This window comes from Gambusia affinis, linkage group LG02 (assembly GCF_019740435.1).
Source record: "Gambusia affinis linkage group LG02, SWU_Gaff_1.0, whole genome shotgun sequence".
Lineage (NCBI taxonomy): Eukaryota > Metazoa > Chordata > Actinopteri > Cyprinodontiformes > Poeciliidae > Gambusia > Gambusia affinis.
The window spans coordinates 10,742,699-10,763,855 of NC_057869.1; the positions used below are offsets into that span (position 1 = coordinate 10,742,699).

General features: G+C 37.4%; 3 protein-coding genes across 4 annotated transcripts; 2 read left to right on the top strand and 1 right to left on the bottom strand.

The window, feature by feature from the left end:
- The first annotated feature begins 1,016 nt into the window (after positions 1–1,016).
- ddias (DNA damage-induced apoptosis suppressor) lies at positions 1,017–7,600 on the top strand. 2 transcript variants are annotated; one of them, XM_044139167.1, is made up of 5 exons: positions 1,017–1,991; positions 2,143–2,298; positions 2,923–3,031; positions 4,170–4,474; positions 4,610–7,600. In XM_044139167.1, exons 1-5 carry the CDS (start codon positions 1,870–1,872, stop codon positions 6,216–6,218), a joined length of 2,301 nt encoding a protein of 766 aa, XP_043995102.1. In that variant the 5' UTR covers positions 1,017–1,869; the 3' UTR covers positions 6,219–7,600. The 2 variants fall into 2 exon arrangements, with proteins under 2 accessions (XP_043995102.1, XP_043995091.1); XM_044139156.1 differs by having other exon boundaries at positions 1,018–1,991; positions 2,137–2,298.
- Positions 7,601–7,752: 152 nt separating this feature from the next.
- On the top strand, positions 7,753–15,680 carry LOC122843972. The gene is made up of 3 exons (XM_044139145.1): positions 7,753–9,958; positions 10,767–10,915; positions 11,990–15,680. The coding sequence occupies exons 1-3, from the start codon at positions 9,953–9,955 to the stop codon at positions 14,529–14,531; spliced, it is 2,697 nt and encodes an 898-aa protein (XP_043995080.1). The 5' UTR covers positions 7,753–9,952; the 3' UTR covers positions 14,532–15,680.
- A 54-nt stretch (positions 15,681–15,734) lies between these two features.
- Positions 15,735–20,542, bottom strand: LOC122843986. The gene is made up of 7 exons (XM_044139181.1): positions 20,496–20,542; positions 19,385–19,507; positions 19,148–19,264; positions 19,001–19,057; positions 18,736–18,900; positions 18,289–18,402; positions 15,735–17,303 (listed from the first exon to the last, which is right to left on the bottom strand). The coding sequence occupies exons 2-7, from the start codon at positions 19,505–19,507 to the stop codon at positions 17,256–17,258; spliced, it is 624 nt and encodes a 207-aa protein (XP_043995116.1). The 5' UTR covers positions 20,496–20,542; the 3' UTR covers positions 15,735–17,255.
- Between the last annotated feature and the right edge of the window lie 615 nt (positions 20,543–21,157).

Sequence of the window (21,157 nt, forward strand, 5' to 3'; positions counted from 1 at the left end):
TTGTCATTTGGCACACCAAGTTATGAAACCATCAGATATGTTACAACAGACACTACCTAATTATAATTTTGGTTTTGTTCCACTAAGATCTATAGGTGTCACAATGAAATAGTGAAGAAACTCATTGTTTTATTCTTAAATTGTAAAAAAAAAGCATGATCAAAATAGAGCAGCAAACATCTCTATTACAATTTAATCAAAACTTAGAGAAGATAAAGTTTTGTATTTTCAAACAAAATTATTCATTATATATTGTTTTATTTTTACTTTGTTCTGAGTATTCTATTAAATAATTATTTTATGGGTGTAACTATAATTAAGTAATGCACATTTAACTCAAACACAAAAATGCTGTTAGTTATAAGTGTTCAGAAAAGAAAAGCCTGCGGTTTGTCTAAAGAAAATCTGAAATGTATAGTTATCTTTTTTTATCATATTTAAATATTCAGAGATGCCTCAAGAAACATTTTAAGGGGGTTGCCAGGAGTTACCAGAAGTATTGAGGTAACTCCTCAAACCAAAAGTCAGACAAGAATTGCAGGTGTTTTACAGTGTTGCTGGATGTATAACTGGATCAACACACAAAAAGGACATGTGCATTAATAAACAAACAAGAAAATCCTCACCTTTAAATGCTGCATACCAAACTAACCGCATGTAATATCTGCTGTCATTGTTCTCTTTTAGTCTCAAAACAAAGTTCCTCCTTAAAAAAACTCAGATTTGGGAAGTTGCGTAGAAACAACAGAACGGAATAACAAGTGACTGATTGTCACAACACGTAAAAAGCACAAGAACTTAGTGCAAGAACTTCCAACTTAGTGTCAGGTTAGTCATGCCAAATATATTATAACTTTCTGCTAAAATACTTTCAGGAGTTAAAACAAATATATATACAGTACAGACCAAAGGTTTGGACACTCAGTTGTCCAAACCTTTGGTCTGTACTGTATATATGTATGTTTCTAGTTGTATTTTATTAAAATCTTGAGTCATTTTCTTTGCACTTCAAATTTAGTTTACTGCTTTGTGTTGGTCTCAATTAAACCCAAATAAAATGTGCTATGTTTTTAAATCTTACCTAACAAAATGTGAATCTCAGAGAATTGTTAATACTATTGAAAGATATGATACTTGTAATATTCTTCTCCCACTGCACACAGCCATTGCAGCCAATTAAACTGAACTCGTGTTTTATTGAACTGAACACGAATAAAACTCGTGTTCAGGTTTATTGGCTGCATGGTGTAGATGGAGATAAAAAATGGAACTGTAATCTGACCTGAATGAAAAACAGCTACTATCATATTATATTTGTTATACAAAAAGTTTTTATGCATCTAGAAATACTTCTGTATCTGGAGATACATTTTTGAACAGCATTTAATGCAGCCTATTCATTATGAAAACATAAATTTGATCAAGTTCTAAAATATGTGCGTTAGATATAGAATAATTCAGTCTCAGTTTTATTCAAATTGCACTGAAAAAGACGGGAAACATTTGTAGCTTAGGATAAGTGAACGTTTGAGGGACCGAAAACAGGAAGTAATGATTCTTACAACAACCTGCCATTTTATGCATAGTCCGAAAGGTGGCAGTAATGAATTCAGTTCATCTGTAAATAACTAGTCGAAGAAGAAATTCCAACCAAAACAGTCTGTGCCGTTTTTCATTTGAAAATGCTTTGCTCTTTGAAAAAAAATCCAGGAGAAAATAAGTATCTCCATGTTTTTGTTTGTTACTTTCCTATTTCTTGCGTTTCTTTCTAACACAGTTTCCCAAATTCTTTTAAATCAGCCTCCATGTATGCTAAGGAGTTAGCTAAATGTTAGCTAACTTATCAATTCTTTTCTCCGGGTTGAACTGATGTCTATCCGGCGGGTTCTGGTGGGTTGTACGGTGTTGTCTCTACAAGATGCCTGTGTGTTTTATCCCTGCTGCAAAGGCTGCTTCTCCCGGATCGATTCTGAACAGAGAGACACCTTAAGGTACAAACAGGCAAAGATATGAATAAGTTCTAACTCTGGTTGAAAAATTTTATTTCAGAGAAAATTCAGCATGGTTATAATATACTTGTTCTGAGTACTTCTGTACTGCAGACATTAATCCACAGTCACGTGTCCTCTCTGTCAGGTATAGGTGCTCCAGGTGTGATTACAGGTGTCTGAAGGATCAGGTGGAGTACAGATACCGTCTCTCACTGCGAGTGGTCCGGGATACATCCACATTTGGTGTAACAGTGTTTGGAAATAGTTTGAACTCCTTTTTTGGCATCCATGCAAGTGGGTTACAGAGGTAATTTTTCAATGTCTTATTTTGCATTCAAAGTGGCACAGTTGGTAGCTCTGTTGACTTGCTGTAAAAAGGTTCTAGGTTTGAATCCCAGCCTGAGGTTTCTCTGCACACTTTGTATGTTCTCCTTGTGTTGCAGTGAATTCTCTGTGATCACATTTTGATGGACATAATGTATTTTATGTCTTTTACATGATGATAAATGATTAAGTATCCACTTATTAAATCCTATCCCCTCTCAACTCAAACTAAAACAGTGTCTGGGTCATTAAAACATAAATCACGTGCATGTTATTGTGGGCAGTGAAAGTCCATCCAACAGGCCAAATACAATTACTGACATGCAGAATTTGCATTTGAAATGTACCACTCCACCTAATATTGCATTCAAGCTGTCGTGTGCAGAACTGCACACATTGGTTTTCAAATGACAACAGTGGTTTGATTTACTGTGTAGCTCAATCTAATTTAATTAATTGTCTACATTTTTGCTAGTTATTATGAACAGGAAAACTCAAAGTAGACATTGTTAAGCAGATAACAATGGAGAAGAGTCAACTGATGATGCATAATACACTAGTACCTATACTGAGAAAATCTGCTGGGTTTTTATTTTATTATCTGTAGGTTAGCTGAAAATTCGGAGGGACCAATTGGACCATCAGCAAGATCCACATTGTTGGCAACAGCAGTTGAAGACTGTTTCCTCGGTAGATACTTCATCTTTGGTATAAAGGTAATAGAGTTTGAATAGTGTTTTTTTTGTTATGGAACGTCATACTTACTAGTTTTTCATTGAGGTAAAATTCACATTTGTTGTTAAAAAAGTGCTGGTACATTTTGATCTTGGATCATGTTGTTTTTGTAACTGCGCCAGGTTTTACAAATTCTTCAGGTAACTGAAAAAAATCTGCCCAGTTGGCCAGAATGGCACACTAGTTGTGTTTAACGTCTAAGTCTAAGTATTTATGCTGAAGTAAAATGGTATGCACAAAATTTATTTTTTTTTTTTTTTTTTTTTTTTTTTTTTTTTTATAATTTGTTCATTTTATATTTGTAGTGTCTTTAAGCTACAATAAAAATAAAATCATTCCCTTAAAGCTAAAACCAAAACATAAAGGGATAGTCTCAGGATCTATCCAAATCAATTTGAAAAATTAAACTTTTATCTTTATCTTGACCAATCTCTTTCATATAAAAAGAAGTATGAAGAGGATTCTGTACATTTCTCCGGGTTAAAACATATTTAGAATAAATCAAGGAGCAATAAATGTAATATGAAGCAATTTTTTATTATTTAAAGATGAACTAAATTAATGGAAAAAAGCAAAGGTACTACAATAATGCTGCTATAATATCTTCTGCTTAAGGCTGATTCATATTTTAAATGTGCAGTGATTCCTCTGAATAATAAAAAAACAGGTTCTTATGTTTTGCACATTATTAATAATAATAGTTATTTATTAAATCTGGACAAATTACAAAATATTTCAAAGCCTTCTGAATTTTAAGATTAAGTAAAATAAGTTTTATAATTTTATCTGTATTAATTCTAAATCAGTTCTACAGATCTTTACTTATAATTATTACGTTTTATGCATATCATAAAATATTGTGTTATTATAAAACAGAAGGAAGTTTTCCTGTACTTATAAATCAGATAATCAGAATTATTTTCTGGATCTGCTAATCAAGTTATGTATGATATCAGTTATTATCTTTTTTTTTTTTTTTTTTTTTTTAGCTCCACATCGAAGTTTCAAGTTTGTCTCTATGTTGGATTTTTACTTGCATAAAGAGAAATAAATTAAAATTAAAACTGTGGCCACATGGATTGACTTGATCTCTGCTCTTTTGTCCGTCTGTGTGTTCAGGTGAGCGGAACAGAACGGGAACCATGGCTTGAAGAACCTGATGGAAGTGACTCTGGCAGAAGAGAGAGAGCCCAGTTTGTTGCCAGTCAGATGATTCTTCCCCCAGCCTCAGGCCTGACTGGCTGCACCGTGCTCAGTTATTATCAGCGCCTCCTACAGAGAACTTCTGAGTATGTAGCGGAGTCTGCTGATCCCGGCAGACCGTCTGCAGCCCCCCTGCTGCTGATTTCTGGTCCTTCTCCGAGCAGCACCCTCAGTGACGTCACTCTGTGTCCTTCAGGTCATCTGTCCCAGGCGCTACTTCGGTAAGAAAAGACATAAATCATGTTTTTCCTGTACAAAAATATTCAAGCCTCACCCTTTTAGAATGTCGTCCATTTTATTTTTAATATACACAATTTGTGCACACATAAGTAAAAGTGTTTTTGTTTCCATCCCAGTTTCCAACACCAGAACCAGTCATTTACTTCCACCCCTCCGTGGCAGCAGTCGCTTGGACTTGTGACGTCCTCAGCAGAGCAGGAGGAACGATCCAGTCAGGATGGCGCAGATCACAGCAGCAGACTGACAGGATGCAGCCCAATGCCACTTCCTGTGCAGAGAGTTCACACGCAGAACCACCCAGGCACAGAGGAGAGACCGGCTCCTCTAAAGCTAGAGTCCAGCTTTCACAGCCACCCCTCTTTTACTGGGGATTCAAACTCCTCTTGTACAGGAAGTGTTGGAAACAGCTTCAGTGTGAAAACCTGCTGCAGTCCATCACAGCCGAGGTACAAAAGCTGCAGTTTCACTCCGAAGGAGCTTCCCATCACACATCAATCCCAAACTCTTTTATCAAGCTCATTTGCTTGGGATGATTTGCCTTTCTCTGAAAGTCTGTCCGAATTTTTGTGCAAACAAGACGAAGATTTAAATGTTCTCGGTAAAACGACAAATTTAAATTTGCAGCATGAAAAACAAACAGGGACCTTTGTAGAACTCGCAAACCGGTCAGCTGAACCAGCTTCTGCTTGTCTGAATGCTGCAGAGATAATCTCCACAGACCACCTCCAAGATGTCACCAATACGCCAACAGTAGAGGGAGAGGGAAAACATATTTTATCTGATCGAGACTGGAAGAGCTGTGGTGAATGCATGAGCAGACCTGAAGACGGCATGATTCCGAGGTATGATGAAGGTTTTTTATCTTTTGAAAAACAAGAAGAGCAAAATGAAGTGGACGGTTACAACTGTTCAGCCGACTTATTTGGTGACTCATTTGTACACCCAACGACATACACAACTCAGACACACACCGAGAGATCACCTTCAGATGCCAGTTTCCGGTTCGCTGAGATGAATGTTCAGCACGTAAAGAATGAAGCCTCGAGTGTGTCAACGCCTGACAAACAGGAACTAAAAAGCAATCTGTGCGCTAAAAGGGATTCCATAGGTCTACAAGATTTCGACTTTATTCCTCCTTCTCAGTCCACTCCCATTGTCAAAGTAGGTGGGATGACACGATCGCCTGCAGTCACTTCCTGCAGACGTTTGAAAGATGAGGCATCAAAAGAAAATTTAAGGTGGAGTATGAGATCCAGGAGGTGGAAGAACAAAGTCCCTCCAGGAAGGAGATTCAGGAAGGATGAAAAATGTAAAGAAAGACATCCAGTGGGGCAGCAGGTAGCGCGGCAAAGAGGAGCAATTAGCTTTGAGTCATCCAGTCCAACCAGTCAGAAACATGACTCTGAAGGGAGCAATGTGACTGTTTGTGATTATGACAACGCGGATGGAGTTGTTCCTCCTACCCCTGCTCATAAAATACCCTTGAGTGTCTTATTCAGAAAAAAATGGCAGACGGAAAATGGCCGCAGGGATTCAAGTTGTAACATGAGACGATCTCCGGGAGATGGAGGAAATGATAGCAGAGCTCTCTGGAATCAGACTCAGGCAGTATTTCATGCTAATGAGACAAAAGGTGAGAGAGATCTTGATGGATCTGAGGATCACCTCACTGAACCTGAAAACTGGTCAAGGGATTTATTTTCAGACTCTTATCTGATTTCATAACTCTGCAAAAACAAACAAAAACAAGAACTTATGTGCTAAAAAATGAACATGGATCATCTGCTGTCACTTTTTTTCTCTCTCTTAATGAGCTTGTTAAATATTTATTTCACTACGACATGCATTTTATTGCATGCTCTAAAGATCAGCTCACATTTTATAAAAATGCTTTTAAAAGTCAATTAATAACCTACGTCTAAGCATTTTTTGTTTCTTACACATTGTATTTAAAAATCAATTGTGTTTTCTTTGTTGCAATGTGTCGAACAGATTAGATTTTTCAGTTCTTTTTGTTTGACCCATCATAATTATTTTTTAAATATCAATTAATAAAACTATTACATCGTAGTTATTTTATAAATGTCAACTAATAATAATAATAAGTATCCAAAATATGCATATTGGTAGATGCATTTGTGATTATGTATTTGCTGCTGAGAGGGAGGACATAGCAATTTAGTAGAGGGGTCAAATACGTAACAAGGATTCATTTAACACCGTAGTGCTAAATGAATCCTGCCCTTCTTGGCAGCACCAAGACCCGGTGAGCAGACCTGCTGTTCCAGGTTCCTGTGTATGGGTGTGTGCATGCGTGTGTGTGTGCGTGTGTGTATGCGTGTGCAGGGTCAGTTATGTAGGGACGAGTGAGGACAATGCCGTGCCATAGAGCTAAGATTAGCTGTCACGATGGCTATGTTCTGGATGTCTGGGTAAAACAAAACGGGAGCAAGGCAAAGATGATGTTACATGTGTAAAAGTGGAAACTGGACAGCCAGTCCACAGCTGGAGTCCCGCGCTGGACTGCGTGTGCTGGGGCTGGTATGTGCTCACTGCTCAGCTGAGTGTGTTTGTTTGCTTTTATTTGTTATGGGTCAGGACTATTAAGAGATGGAGCAGAATGGGATTCTTCAAATGTAGTCAATGCTACAGAAATGTAGCTTTTATAGTCACATTTGGCTCTGGCTGAAATGGTTCTTACCTCTACCCTGGGTAGAGTGCCTTTGTATTTGTCCAAAAAGCAAATTTTCTCCAAAGGATAAAGACTGCAGACTTAGTTGGTCTAATTTTTTTTTTTTTTGTTGGCAACAGAAATGTCATAAAAATTTCACTCAAACATTTGGTTCACATATGCAAAATGTGAGTGTAACTAATCACATTTGCTCTAGTTTTCAGAATTTGAATAATTAGGACAACTTTGGTCAATTTGGTCAATGCTGCAGTGACTTGCAAAAATATTTGTGCTGTTTGAACTTTTTCCAGTTTGTCCCAGTACAATCAGAAACTTTTGAATACTTTATTGTGATGTTATGTGATTGATGGCACATAGTTGTAAGTAATTATGAAATGGAAGTTTGTTTTGTTTTTTGTTTTTTTTTAAATATTTTCCAAATACAAATCTGTGCTTTCTTTTGTACTCAGTTCCTTTAACCCAGCAGACAGAGCTACATGCAGTGTGCATGTTCACCTCAGTATAAATCCAGCTGAAGGCCTCAGAAGTTTGTTAGAAAATATTACAACATATCTGACAACAGAGAGTTAACAGGCGTTGTGGACTGGTATTACTAATTTTATCTTTTGCTAGACTTTCTTATTAATTCTGTTCCCTAAGTTGTGTTGACACTAAACTCTTGCACTGTACTGACCCAGAATAGTTTGTTTCCAGAAGCTGCAGCTCTTCTGCACCCCTCTGGTACAGTACGTGAGCTATGTCACTGCACACTCAGTGAATGGAAACACTTGGAGACAGTATGTGTCGAGCTTACAATCTGTGACAGAGGGCACATTGCCCCGACCCTTAAATCAATGCACCGGCCTCCTGCTAAATACGTTGCATTCAAAGACCTTCTCGGACAATATGAATTTCTCAGTCTTGGCTTGTAACTTACAGGCCTGTAGGATGTCTCAGATTATCTGCAGTCCCAGCTGCTGGACCTGGAGATCAAACTACACCTCAGCAAATTGCCAACTACTTGAATGCATTTCTTTGGAGCAGCAGATCCTTTAATTAATGTAATATTGTGCATATTTGCTTGGTAATATTGTTATTTGTGTTTTTATCTCAGATTGCAATCGGTTTTCTATTTATTTTCTCTCGTTTTTATCTTCTAAAGCTAATTTTCTCTGATGTAGATTCCTTGATCATATGAAAATATAAAATATTTTTAGATATTTTTATTATATAAAAATATAAACCATTTTCCTACAAAAAGGGAATATTGTTGCTGAAATTGTTTCATCATTTTATGTTACAGAGGAGAAATGTGTATGGTATAAGCTTTAATTATTTTTTCTTCTCCTTTATTACAGAATAAGAGAGCGTTCTGAAATAGATTAAATATTTTTCATTTTGAAATACTTGGATGAACATCACGTGTCCTGAAAAAAAATTTACATTTTGATTTTAGATAACTGCAATCCCAATTTTTAATTTTTTTTACATTTCTCTTGCATGCTTTGCAATATTAACAATTAAAATAATTAACAAAACATCCACTGTGAGACTCTAAATAATCCAGCTGAAAACAGAGATAGTGTAAATAATTTAAAAAAAACCAAAACAGTCATTTACGGATCATTTAAATCATACATAGCTGTTGCAAACTATTATAGTTGATCAGTCTGATGTAGTAATGATTGAGAAATAGATTAACCAAGAGCCGTTTCTCTAAGCAAACAGTAATGTCTTGCATCCACAAACTAAAAGTACAATGAAGTTTTCTGCAATGTGTCACAGTATCTCATTGTCAAACTGCTGGATCAAAATTACAACTGACTTTCTTCTTTTGTTTAAACAGGCAACATCATCACTTGATGCATATTTCATATGCTGATGATAAATATGTTGTATTATCTCATCTACGTGAGCCACAAGACACACTATTTAGATGAGTCACAATGAAATGCAGCTCAGTGTACTGCAGTAGTATTTCCATTGCACAGTTGTCAGGGAAAATGCACTACGGGCCTGTGGATAGCAGGAGGTGGCTGTAACATTAGAACGGGGGAGGGATTGAGAGCAGTGACAAGCACGTGGTCAAAGGGTGGAGAAACGGCTTTGTATGGGGTTGTCAACAAAAACGTCAGCTGAAGGGAAACCGGCTCGTGACACTGGAGAAGCTTCTGTGTGCAGAAGTGAACTAGATAGAAATCGTCCTAAGAATCAACAGCGCTATCTACGGTGGCTGAACTTGCATAATACAGAATAAGATCTTAGGAAAGACTGAAATAAGTAGTTTTGATCTTTGCAACAAATAATAAAATAATCACAGGATATTCTATGACTCACCTTTGACCTCAATCCAACACAACCAGGTTTAATATTTCTGAGTTTGAGCTCTTTTTGGTGCACCATGATTCAAATATAGACAGAAGTGACCCTAAAGAGCCACCATGTATCTATATCTTTTAAATAAAAAGGACTTCCTGCAGTACTTTTGTGGTGCAAGCAGGAATACTGGTTCTATTTGCTCCAGTTCTGTGGCTGTTCCCTGCAGGACGGTGTCAGCCCCTCTCTGTAACAGGACATGGAGAGCTTGACATCACAGGCCAGCACTCCTTATAAGCACCTGAGCATCCACGTCATGGCTCGCCCCAATATGAAAAGCGTGTGATTGTTTTCCACATGAGACCCAGTGCAGATAAAGTAGGGTGGGACTATATATCCACAATAAAGACTCTTTTCTCACTTTACCCGAAAGCAAGGCAGACAGTGATTGTTGTCCGTCTTCTGGTATATTATGAAGGTAAGGATTTTTCATTTTGAAATTCATTTTTAGCCAGTCTGTACTGCTACTAGGTCTTCACTAATATCTTGCATGTAAAAGTTATGAAAGTTTTGGTTTGCATAATGCTGGACTTAAACACTTTCATTTAATGTGGTTATTTTACTCTCTAGCTACACCTGCTTATTTATGCTTATTTGCTGAGAGTCTGACTTCATTATCAAGACTGAATAACAAATCGTTTGAATATTGAACCATGTGAGAGATATTGCTTTTATCCACCCAAATTATTAGAGAAAAATAGGGCACTAATTAATGTATTGTTAAAAACCGATTCATCATGCAAGTTTCCCCTTTCTACCTGGCTTTATGTTACTTTTTTACTTTTAAAAGACCTAAATATGCTGGCTGATTATTTCCATAGCTCATTCATTGATTTCTATGACTTGCAAATAGGAATCATTTGGTGACATATTTCACTTTTACTGAGCTACTTGCATTTTTCAGATAATATTATGCCCCAACTCTTGACCAATATTATTGCTCACTGAAACATTAGTCTTTCCCTTTATTTTTTAACTTCTGGAGCTTTAGGTTTTCAGATTACCCATCACATTCATTTTCAGGTGCATAGCTCCATAGAAGACATAGTCTTGCAATATAAAATCTATTGATAAGCAATGACACTTAAAGATTTCATTGTATTATATTTGAAAAACAATTTACACCTAATAATGTAGATGTTGATTTGTTAATTCTACACAGCTGCAATGATAATGATTTTCTCTTATCGATACAGTAATGATACTAAAATCTGTTTTTCTTCAAGCCTATTCTTCAGGCGACGTCGTCTCCACAGGACGTCACCCATGCAGCATCACTGCTGGCATATCTGAACCATCAGAGAGATCAAGGCATGTTCTGTGACTGTGTGCTCAGGCAGGGGCAGAACTCAGATCAGCTTTACCATGCACACAGGTGAGCATCGTATCACTATACACAAATACAGCAATATTTTCAAAAGGGCAAAAATATTTAGAGATATCTGTCAAAAGATTATGAAAGAGTAAATGCCAATTACAGATGTTTTTGGTTTTAGATTATTTTGTTGCACTTCAATGTTTCAGATCATCACACCAATTGCAAAACCAGAGGAAGAAAGCAAAGCAGTTTTCAAAGGATAGAGAGAGAGAATACTATGCAGTCACCCAGGTCCTATTTGACAAAGTCACACTTCTCTTAGCATAATAATTGCTTATGCCACCATTGGCAGCAATAACAATTTACGGCATTACTTTTTATAAATATGAAGCTTTTGTAACAGTAAGAATTGGGACTTTTACTTCACTGTGGAGGAATTTTGTCCCACGGAATTCACATTTTTGTTGTTACTCATATACAATTTTCTTCAAGAGTTGCTTTAGATGATGATAGCTGTGGGAATAAAGGATCCTGTAGCTGTCTGTATTAAAGTCTCTGACTGACGACACTCTTTGGTTTTATAGCAGTCTCATGATCATAATTTTCTTAATTTAATGAAGACTCTTGTGCACAATAATCATAATAATGTTGCAGAGTTGTCCCCGGAACAGAACCAGCTGTCTTTATCAGCCTTGATAAGTTCATGGCTCTGATGCTGCTACCCAAACAGATGATGGCAGAAGAGATAATATTCTCCACACCAGATTTACACAATATATGCAGCATCTTGTTACTGAACAGATAGACTGTTACTTCTACTTGTCTGGCTATAATTAGGCTTTTTCTTGGCTTGTAGATTAAATTCAGCTTTCCTAAAACACAACTTATCACAACTAATTCATGATTTAACAATTGGCACTTTTATTTCTTCTGTGCCCTTAGTGAATGTAATCATGGTTGAAAAATGACTTTTTGTATTTAATCAGGGTCTCTGTGTCATATTAAAAGTTGTTTGATGATCTGAAAATTATTTTAAATATATTCAAATACTTTGTGATAAAAATGCAAAGCCAGATAGGGGCAGATACATCTTTACAGCACTAAGCTAACTTTGACTCTTTGCTCTGCAAGGTGTATCCTGGCAGCCTCCAGCCCAGTGTTGGCATCCATCCTGTCCTCATCTGGTGCCCTGGTGGAACTACACAATCCAAGTCTCTCGGACTCTGTGCTACCTTCCCTTTTGGACTACATTTACACTGGGGTTCTTCCACACCCTCTCAGCAAACAGGAATATTACAGACTGCTCTCTGCTGCCTGCCAAATGCAGATGAAAGAACTGCAGGATGCTCTGAGAGCTAACTGGCTGCAGATCCAAGGGAATGCTGAGGATGATAAAAATCCTCCTGTTGTAGTTGAAATGTACTCATTTAAAGAGACAGAAGATTCCTATAAATTTGATTTTGAGACCTTCAAACACCTTCCATCATCAACCACAACATGTAATTTTCAAAGCCATGAAACAACTACACAGCCATTACCTAATGAGATAGTTCAAGAACCCCGGATCACTTCAGGAAGCACCGATGCCAGTCCTGAAAATGATGAAAGAAAAATAAAAAATCAATATGTAAATGGTCACACAAGAACTGATTTAGCTTCTCTAAATGATTTAAATACTTTCAGTATTCTTGGAAGTATTGACAAAGACAATGCGGGTGACTGCAGACAGGCAACATCGCTGACCCAACGGGAAACATTGAGGTCCAAAGATGACAAAGCTCAGATGCAGAACTCACCTGGAGTAGATCATTCACCAAACTTTGTAAAACCAGACATGAGACAGAGAAAAAGATGCTCTTCATCTCTGTCATCATCGCCACCCCCATGCTCTGAGGCGGTGCCTGTCATTTGTCACAGTAGCAGAGCTGCTGTCCTGCAGCAGTCAGAAGTCTTTGTGTGGCCTCACAATCAAGCATCTGAGTCTTTTGTCCAGCCTCCCTCCAAAATCACCCACTTCTCACTCTCATTAGGCATAGGCAATGACAACACTGTTGAAGCAATTACCACTGAGTGCAAAGATCAAAATGGAGTACAAAGTCAGGAACCCAGAAGCCCTATAAGGCACACTAGCTGTGCTACTGACCACAAGGCGGACCAGGATTACAACAGCAACAATATGCATCTGTTTAAATCCAATGACACCTGCAAGAATAACAATCAGACTGCACATTTGGATTCTTTGCAAAATCACACAGAATATTATGGAGAGAATGTGATCCAGAATAATGTCTCAAGAAGAGGTTTACAGCACCAAATTGAATGGGATTATGATCCTGTTCCCTCCAAAAATCCACACTTTGATTGTTTTCAATGTCAGAGAACATTGTTGACAACTTCAACACAAGAGCAATCGAAACACCAGGGAGCTGCAGTTTCACTTCTCGTGGAGGCTGAAGATACAGGAAGTGCTTCTCAGTGCGAAGAATGTCTTGAGGTGGAAGTGAAAAGGAGCCACAGTTACTCCAGTATGTGTCTTGATGCAACAGATATAAAGAAAAAGACATCTGGGCCTATAACAGACTGGTACACAAACATCCACCAAGATGACAAAAGCAGAAAGGAAATGTGTAACAAAGTTTGTAGCACACAAACCAAATTCAGATTTATAACATCACAACCTGGATTGACTAATGTCACTGACAGTTTCTCTGCTTCTAAATGTGGTGAAGTGCTGGAAAGTAGAAAAAACTCATCCCCTGAAAACACAGAGCCATGTTGCTTTTTAACAGCACCGCTGGACCACAACTTGTCTGGCACTACAAGAAGCTCTGGTCAGCCAAAACATTGGCATCTTCCTCATCAGGGTGAACCATGTGACGATGCATCACTTCAAGATTCAAATCACAAACCCTTGAAGCCCAGCTTTTCTCCTGACTCAGATGAGTTAGGTGATGAGGTTAATGCTCCTTTTTCAGGTAAAAGATCACTGAGTCAACACTTTTTTATAGAGATTGAAGACCAGCCGGATATAAACATCAAACATGATGAGCTACCTGTGTCCTGTCAACATGGATATCACAAAGAAGTGAAACAGTTTGTTGTAATGGATACAGCTGCAATCCTGAGTCACGATGATGCACAAGCAAATCAGGACTCCTCTGTAGCCAGAGCTGAGAGGTCAGATGAGGCTGATGGACAGAGAGACATCAAAGAAGGAAACCCATTTGATATAAAACCACGCCAAACAGGAGATTGCATCACACAAAACATCAGTGTGATGGACATTTCCACACCTAAAGAGCATGAAACTAAGAGCGACTCCACTCCAGTTTGCTCACCTCTTTGTGAACCAGACTGTGATCGAGCCTCAAAGCCATCAACTGTATCTGTCTGCATACCTTCCACCCTTCCAGCCAGCATGCCGACAGATAGGTCAGCTCATCTGTCATCTCCCAGTCACCAGCCTTTCCAGTGCTCTTTGTGTGATCGCTCCTTCAGCCAGAAAGGTTCTCTGAACAGACATGTGCGCAGCCACCTTGGTGTGCGGCCTTTCCCCTGCCCCTGCTGCCCAATGACCTTCTCACGCCAATATCGTGTCACAGAGCACATGCGTGTTCATCAGCGTTCTGTCCTTGGAAATGGCTTCCAAAAGTCCTCTGTAATAAAGGATTAAAGGTCACAAAATCAGAATGGTAAGAAGAAAAATTGATAGCTTATTTGTGGATGATGGACTCCTGTCAGATTTTGACTTTTCTTAGTTTGTGTCATTCTTTGGAGTGTAAAAATGTAGCAGCAAAGACATTTTTAGTTACTTTTTATTGTGATCTTGCCCAGCAGCTGATGAAGAATAATTCTGTCCTGTTACGTTTTTATATTTCTACTATTACAATTATTTTTGGCAGCTATTATCCTTTGAAGTGCTTTGGCATCCATAAGAATGCATTTGTTACCTGACATGGAACTGCAGAGAGGTGTTGTAAGCCATTTCTGCCTATAAAAAAAACACAAAAGCAAAACTTCAGATCAATTTTATTCTTGTACCTTCTGCCAGTACCCTTCTGTTTATCTTCTGGTTCTCTATCTGCTTTATTTCTGAAGCACATCCAGTAAACCTATGTTGTCATGGTCAGTTACTGACATGCATAAATGAAATTGTCTCAAGGAATAGCTTTAAATACCCCCTGGAAACCTCAAAGGAGAATTGATCATGACCACTTTTCTGATTTCTTGAAAAAAAAAAAAAAAAAATTAAAGAAAGTAGAGGGAGTTTAAAACCTCTAAGATACATCCTTTTTTCTTTGACACATCCTGGAAATTCAAAGGTATTCCCAGGATGAGCTCTTTGTCTGTCCTGGGATCGCCTCCCAGTGGGAAGTGCCTAGAAAAGCTACAAAGGAGAGTTAATGTGGTAGCTAATTCTTGAAATTACAACTCTATTCCTAGGAGTTGTACTGTGATCTATTAGTCCATTTTACTGAGAAATATGTGATAAATTCTTTTCATGTACTCTGTTTCTGTTAGTCCAGTATGATGCATGTCTCTTCATTTGTGCTGCTGGTTTGCTGTGAAACTTCACCTGAAGAAACAAAAGAGTCTTGAGTACAATCCAGAATATCCAGAGTGTTCCGTCTTGTGTATGTAAGTTTATTATAATAAGTTTCTTCAAAGTTAACTTCTGGAATAAAATTTTGATTTATGATTTGAAGTTTAAATAAAAAACCTCACATATATGTAAAATGATAATGTTTCTACAAATGACCACAATATAAATAATGCCCCGCTGACTTTTTATCCTACTATGAGGCATTCCATTTACAACTTAAAAAAACAACTTTTTAGATTTATTTGTTTTTTGGGAGGGGGATGTGGGGGGGGATTGTTGTCCTATCCTTCTGTTAAGGATAATACAAAATTTCATTTCATAACATTCTAAATTAAAGAAGCACATAATTAACTTCACAATGAAATTACTTTGAAAAGCATTTATTGGAATTATTAGCAGCTTTAAGAATAATATTCTACCTACCTGGCCTGCCTGGTTTTCTTTCCGCAACTTTATTTCTTTTGATTGTTATAAAACTCATACTTCCCACTTTGCTTGTATTCTATGCCATTCACTGAGTATCTGAGCTTGTGTAATAGGATTTTTTTTACAGAAAACATGACTCAAGTCCTGAACTGTCAATAAAATGATGACACTTTTTGACGTGAGAATGTGTTTACTTAGCATCTAGAACATCAGGTCGCAAAAATATGTCTACACCGGGTGCATTGTCATGACTACGATGAATAAGTATCCTTAAAGTTGTTGACTTTGGAGTTACAGATCTGAACTCAACTCATGCCCACTGCCAAATCCAGATATGGCAACTTGACAGTAATCATCTGGTTGAGGTTCCATTGACATTGGGAACAAGTATTTTTGAAAAAAATATTTGTGTGCAACAGTACCCACTTGTTAAAACCCCATTTCCCGAGAAATGTTACCAGATTAGTTTTGTTGTAAGATGGTACCTTTCTTGCCTGTCATCTTTTGTGAAACCTGCATTGTAACATCTGAGGTCAGTAGCGGCTTGTACCAGTTTTTTTTCTAAGTCTGTTGCATCATTGGAAACATGTGGTTGCAATGATAACTGCTTGTTTGCATTTTTGTATATTTCGCAATTAATTGGAGGTACACTCTGGTACAACTTACACACACTGCAACATTGTAAGGGTTAAACTGCAAACTGATGGGGTTCCCTGAACTTCCTATGTGACTTCTAAAATTATGGCCTCATAATTTGAGGGTTTCAAAGAGACAGGGGTGCTTAAGCACATAACTCCATTTCATTTCACGTAGCATGAAATAGCAAGAATCTCAAGTCCTTGCACATTCTTATAGATACAGCATAAAATCTTGAAACAGATCAGGTTACTAAACAGGAGAGCAAAACAATACTAATAAATAGTCACCGTAGCTGATGTATTATTTGTAAATGATCTATGAATTACAGATTAAGTTGTTACCACTTGGAAATAAACACTATGCTTTTTTTCTGTGTCTTGTTCACAATGCTGACAATGTCCACACAGTTTGACTGTTGCAATCATTGGTTTAGCTGCTTCAGATGACGCAAAAATAAGATGAAGTGAAACGTCAACTCCAGTCTGCAGCTCGGGGCAGCAGTTTGCTACCACTGAGCAAAGCTCAGTGTTTTTATTTTGATGACAGTGGCTTACAGTTTCTGGCAGTAAGACACAGGACTGGTCATACCACACATTAGTTGGATTATTTGCATTGTGTTGTTTCCAACTACAACTTCTGTCACAGAGAAAGTGCAATATTTGAACATCTATTAATAGACGAGAGATTCTTTGCTGCTCGATTTGCAAAAGTTTGGACCTTCTTCACTTTTCATTCAACTGGCGCTTCAGCTGCCGTCGTCGTCATCACTACAATGGCCTAAACAGAAGAGAAAGAATGCTTGATTTAATGGAAATGAATGTTCTGCCAATGGTTTTTAGTAAGACAGACCCTTCTCAGGTCGTACTTTTAATCAGTGATGAAGTATCTCATAATCTGATTATAATGCTTAATCACCAAATAAAATCTGTCTCAAGGATGATTTTTTTTTCAGCCTTTAAACCAATAACACCACACATTTATAGAGGCAAAAAATATTTTATCAGTTTATAATGATTAAAGTTTATTTAGGGATCATAACAAACCCACTGTGAACTGGAAGTTATTGCAATTAAAAACCTACAATATTGATCAACCCAAATTGTACTAATGCTTAAGTAAAAAGGGGGACTAAGAGAAGTTATGCTTAATATTAAAATGCTGAACAGATTCCTTTCTATAAACTATTTATTAAACCTGAAACACCAAATTATTTAAATGGAAAAAAAATATAATCAGAGTTCTACCAAAGCTGATTAAAAAATAAACTTTTTTCAGAAACATAGACTAACTCTTTAGGAGCCTAACAGAAGAAAAAAACATGACACAAAAATAAACTGAACTCTAAGGAATAAACCTGAAGACAATGACAAAAACCTCCAAATAATCAAAATGTAAATGAAGGCCAATAGCACAAACACCTAAAATATTCAGATTTTGCAGACTCCAGTACATCTTAGTGTAGGATCATGAAGTTATTTTAGCTATTTCTAAAATCTCTAAAGAATATATTTTGAAGAGACTTTAGTGGAATACATCTAAAATAAAGTAAAATGTAAGATGTGACTTGTTTTATGCACTACAGTGATCAACACATGCTCACACCTCGGCAAAATCCCTAACAGCATGAGATGAAAGGCAAGACAGTTAAATGAGACAAAACAAGACAAGCAGCAGCAGTACAGAATGCAATAGAGCAGCATTATGGGGCACTTAATTTAATTTGTTCACGGCTCTATCAAAGCTCTGTCTGAGTTGTTTGTACCTGAGTCTTTGTTGAACGGAGGGCAGCTCCTGCCAGCACTGACATGGTGATAAAGATAATTGTACCAACGAAGCTGTACAACAAAAAGACTGCCTCCAAGGTCAGTCCCATAATCTAGAAAAATGAAACAAAACACTCAAAAATACACATCAACACAAAAAACATTCATTCTTAAATAATGATAATAACAAAAATTGACAACAGACAGATTTTGACTGAGCCTGGCATTTATCCAAGACAATTATTTAACCATACATACAACTTTTGTTTGGGCTTTGATTTAAAGAGCCACAAAGCTAAACCTTTGGACATAAACATCTGTAACTGTCCTCAAACTAAAAGACACAATGATAAACAAGAGATAAAGAATTACAATCTAGTATAGATTTTGAGTTAAAATTTTAGAATAACAAGCAAGCAAAAACACATTTTTGAAACAATAATTACGTCTAAATGAGATGCCGATGGTATTTCATTGGCAGTGGCGGTATCATTGCTGTGTTCGTCATCACTACTATAGCCATAGTAGATGTGGAAGTTAATGAGCATGACGAAAATTGTCCAAAATCCCCCGAGCGTCGACACAATGCTGAGAGCAAATGATATGGTCACCTGAGCACAGAGATGATGAACAAGGTAACAAAAACATCTAGTGCACACTTCCTTAACAAGGAGGCTCAGCTAAAGCCACTGGTAATTTAGGAAAACTTACAGTTTTCTTGGTGGGTCTGTGCTGTGTCACAATGTATAAAATCCCACAGATGGTGAGCTATAAGAGGCATGAAAGACAATTAGTCACTTGTAAATCCTGATGCTTACAGCTTCTTCAGAACAAGGTCATTTTTAGAAAGCTACCAACCAATATTCCCATGAAAATCTCTGGAGGAATGACCATCCACATGTGGAGAATGTAGACGTCTGAGGAGGTGGCAATGGCAACGATCACAGAGGATGCCCCAATGACCAGCATAACCGTCTAAAGGAAATTCACACACAACCTGAAGAACGACTCTTTCAGTCATCTTCTACCAATAAGTAATCTGAAGTGGGTGTGTGTGTGTGTGGGTGTGTGTGCGTGTGTGTGTGTTCTCCTTACCCCAATGGCCTTGGGTTGACACCTTAGGAAGCGGTGTAAAGGTTTATTCCCTCCCAGTGTGAAATCCTGAGTGGTTTCATTCTTCCCATCTGGTTCACTCACAGGGCAGAGTTCAACAGACATCTAGGGAGAATAAAATGCATTAAAAAAATGTGGCGGTTTGTCTGAAATCTGTTTGGAAATATTTATCTTTATTAGAGATCCATGCTGCAAAAAAAACAACAAACCTTTTGTTGTTTTCAGTAAAATAATAAAATAAAATTTTGTCATAAAATATATATTGCTGTGATTTGAGGGTGATGATAGAGTCCAGTAACAGAAGTCAATATTTTCACCAGGCTCAAGTTGTAAGACGAGCAACTGAACAAGTACATGCATTCCAATGGATCTTACTTTTTGCTTTTGCTTAAGTATAAAATTTGTGAAGTTTTGCTTCTCTTGAGTTTAATTTCTGGATATTCAACCCAACATGAGTAACTGCACTGATTGCAGAACAATCTTGTTTTAGCCAAACACTAATAAAGGTATTTATTTTAAAATTATTATTGAGAGTAGTAATTGGGCATTTATTTGCAATAATTATTTTTATAAATACCAGAATTTATTTATTTTTTTCTCTGTTTTAAATATAATTAAATGGCGCGATTAGTTCCTCTTTTTTTCCACAAACTTCTGTTTAACTCTTGCATTTCTCGGACGCTTACGTTTTACTTTTGTTTAATCTTACTTGAGTATTTCTGGGTATTCTGCCCATCTTTGGCTGTTACAAAGGAAACTCCCACCAAGTTATCATGCTCGTGATTACACTGCTGTGAGTTTTTAACCACGTCCTCATTAAAACATGACAGTTCGACCGAACTGCTGCCCTCACACACACACACACACACACCTACACACACGCGCACGCACATAAAAACATTACCGCGCAAACTCGGCTTTTGACCGCCAGCATAAATAATCCCTCCTATTCGGAAAGAACATTTCTCTTACGGTAAAATAACGAACATAAACTAAGACTAGAGAATCAAACATGAGAGCTGTCTAATTTGAAGGACAAAGTAGTCAATCGTTAGCAAAGTCAAGCTAAAACATAACAGGAGAAAAGCCAGACCGTGTGCAGATGTGGACTCAGCGCTGCGGGTTGGACTTCTTGTTCCAAATCAGGATAACATCTGGAGTGGTTGTGTTACATCAATGGGCGGTCTGTGGCTCATCCTGAACTCTGCACCCCGTGGTCGCCAGTAATTGTTGCCCGCATATTAAATGTCAACATGTTATGTGTTCGCTTGCATTAGTATTCATACCTCTCAAACCTATGATGTGACTGATATACACACTCCATATATACTTATACATGCACATATAAGTCTGATATATTTGTGTTGGTTCATTCTGAATCAAGTCAGTCAAGTTAGTTTAGAGCTTATTTCTGCAAAAATGCAGAACTAAAGGAGAAGGTGATGAAATAGTTTGTGAGAGTACAAAGCAACAAGAGAGGATTTCCTGTTTTTGGAAAACTGATACATCTGTTCACTCTGGAGGTTCTCTACTCATGAGGCGTAAAGAAATGCTAATGCATGCAGAAGTAGCGTGGGAAAGTAAAAGCACCAAAGGCAAGGGACTTTAAAGAGGATAGCACGGATTTAGAAGAATGTGTTGTTTCCAGGCGTGAACCAGATGTTTCTTTTTCTCTTAGGTCTATATAATGCATTTACAGAAACATCATATTTTGCTTCTCAGCACTGATTAATGCAGATTTGAGTTATATGAATC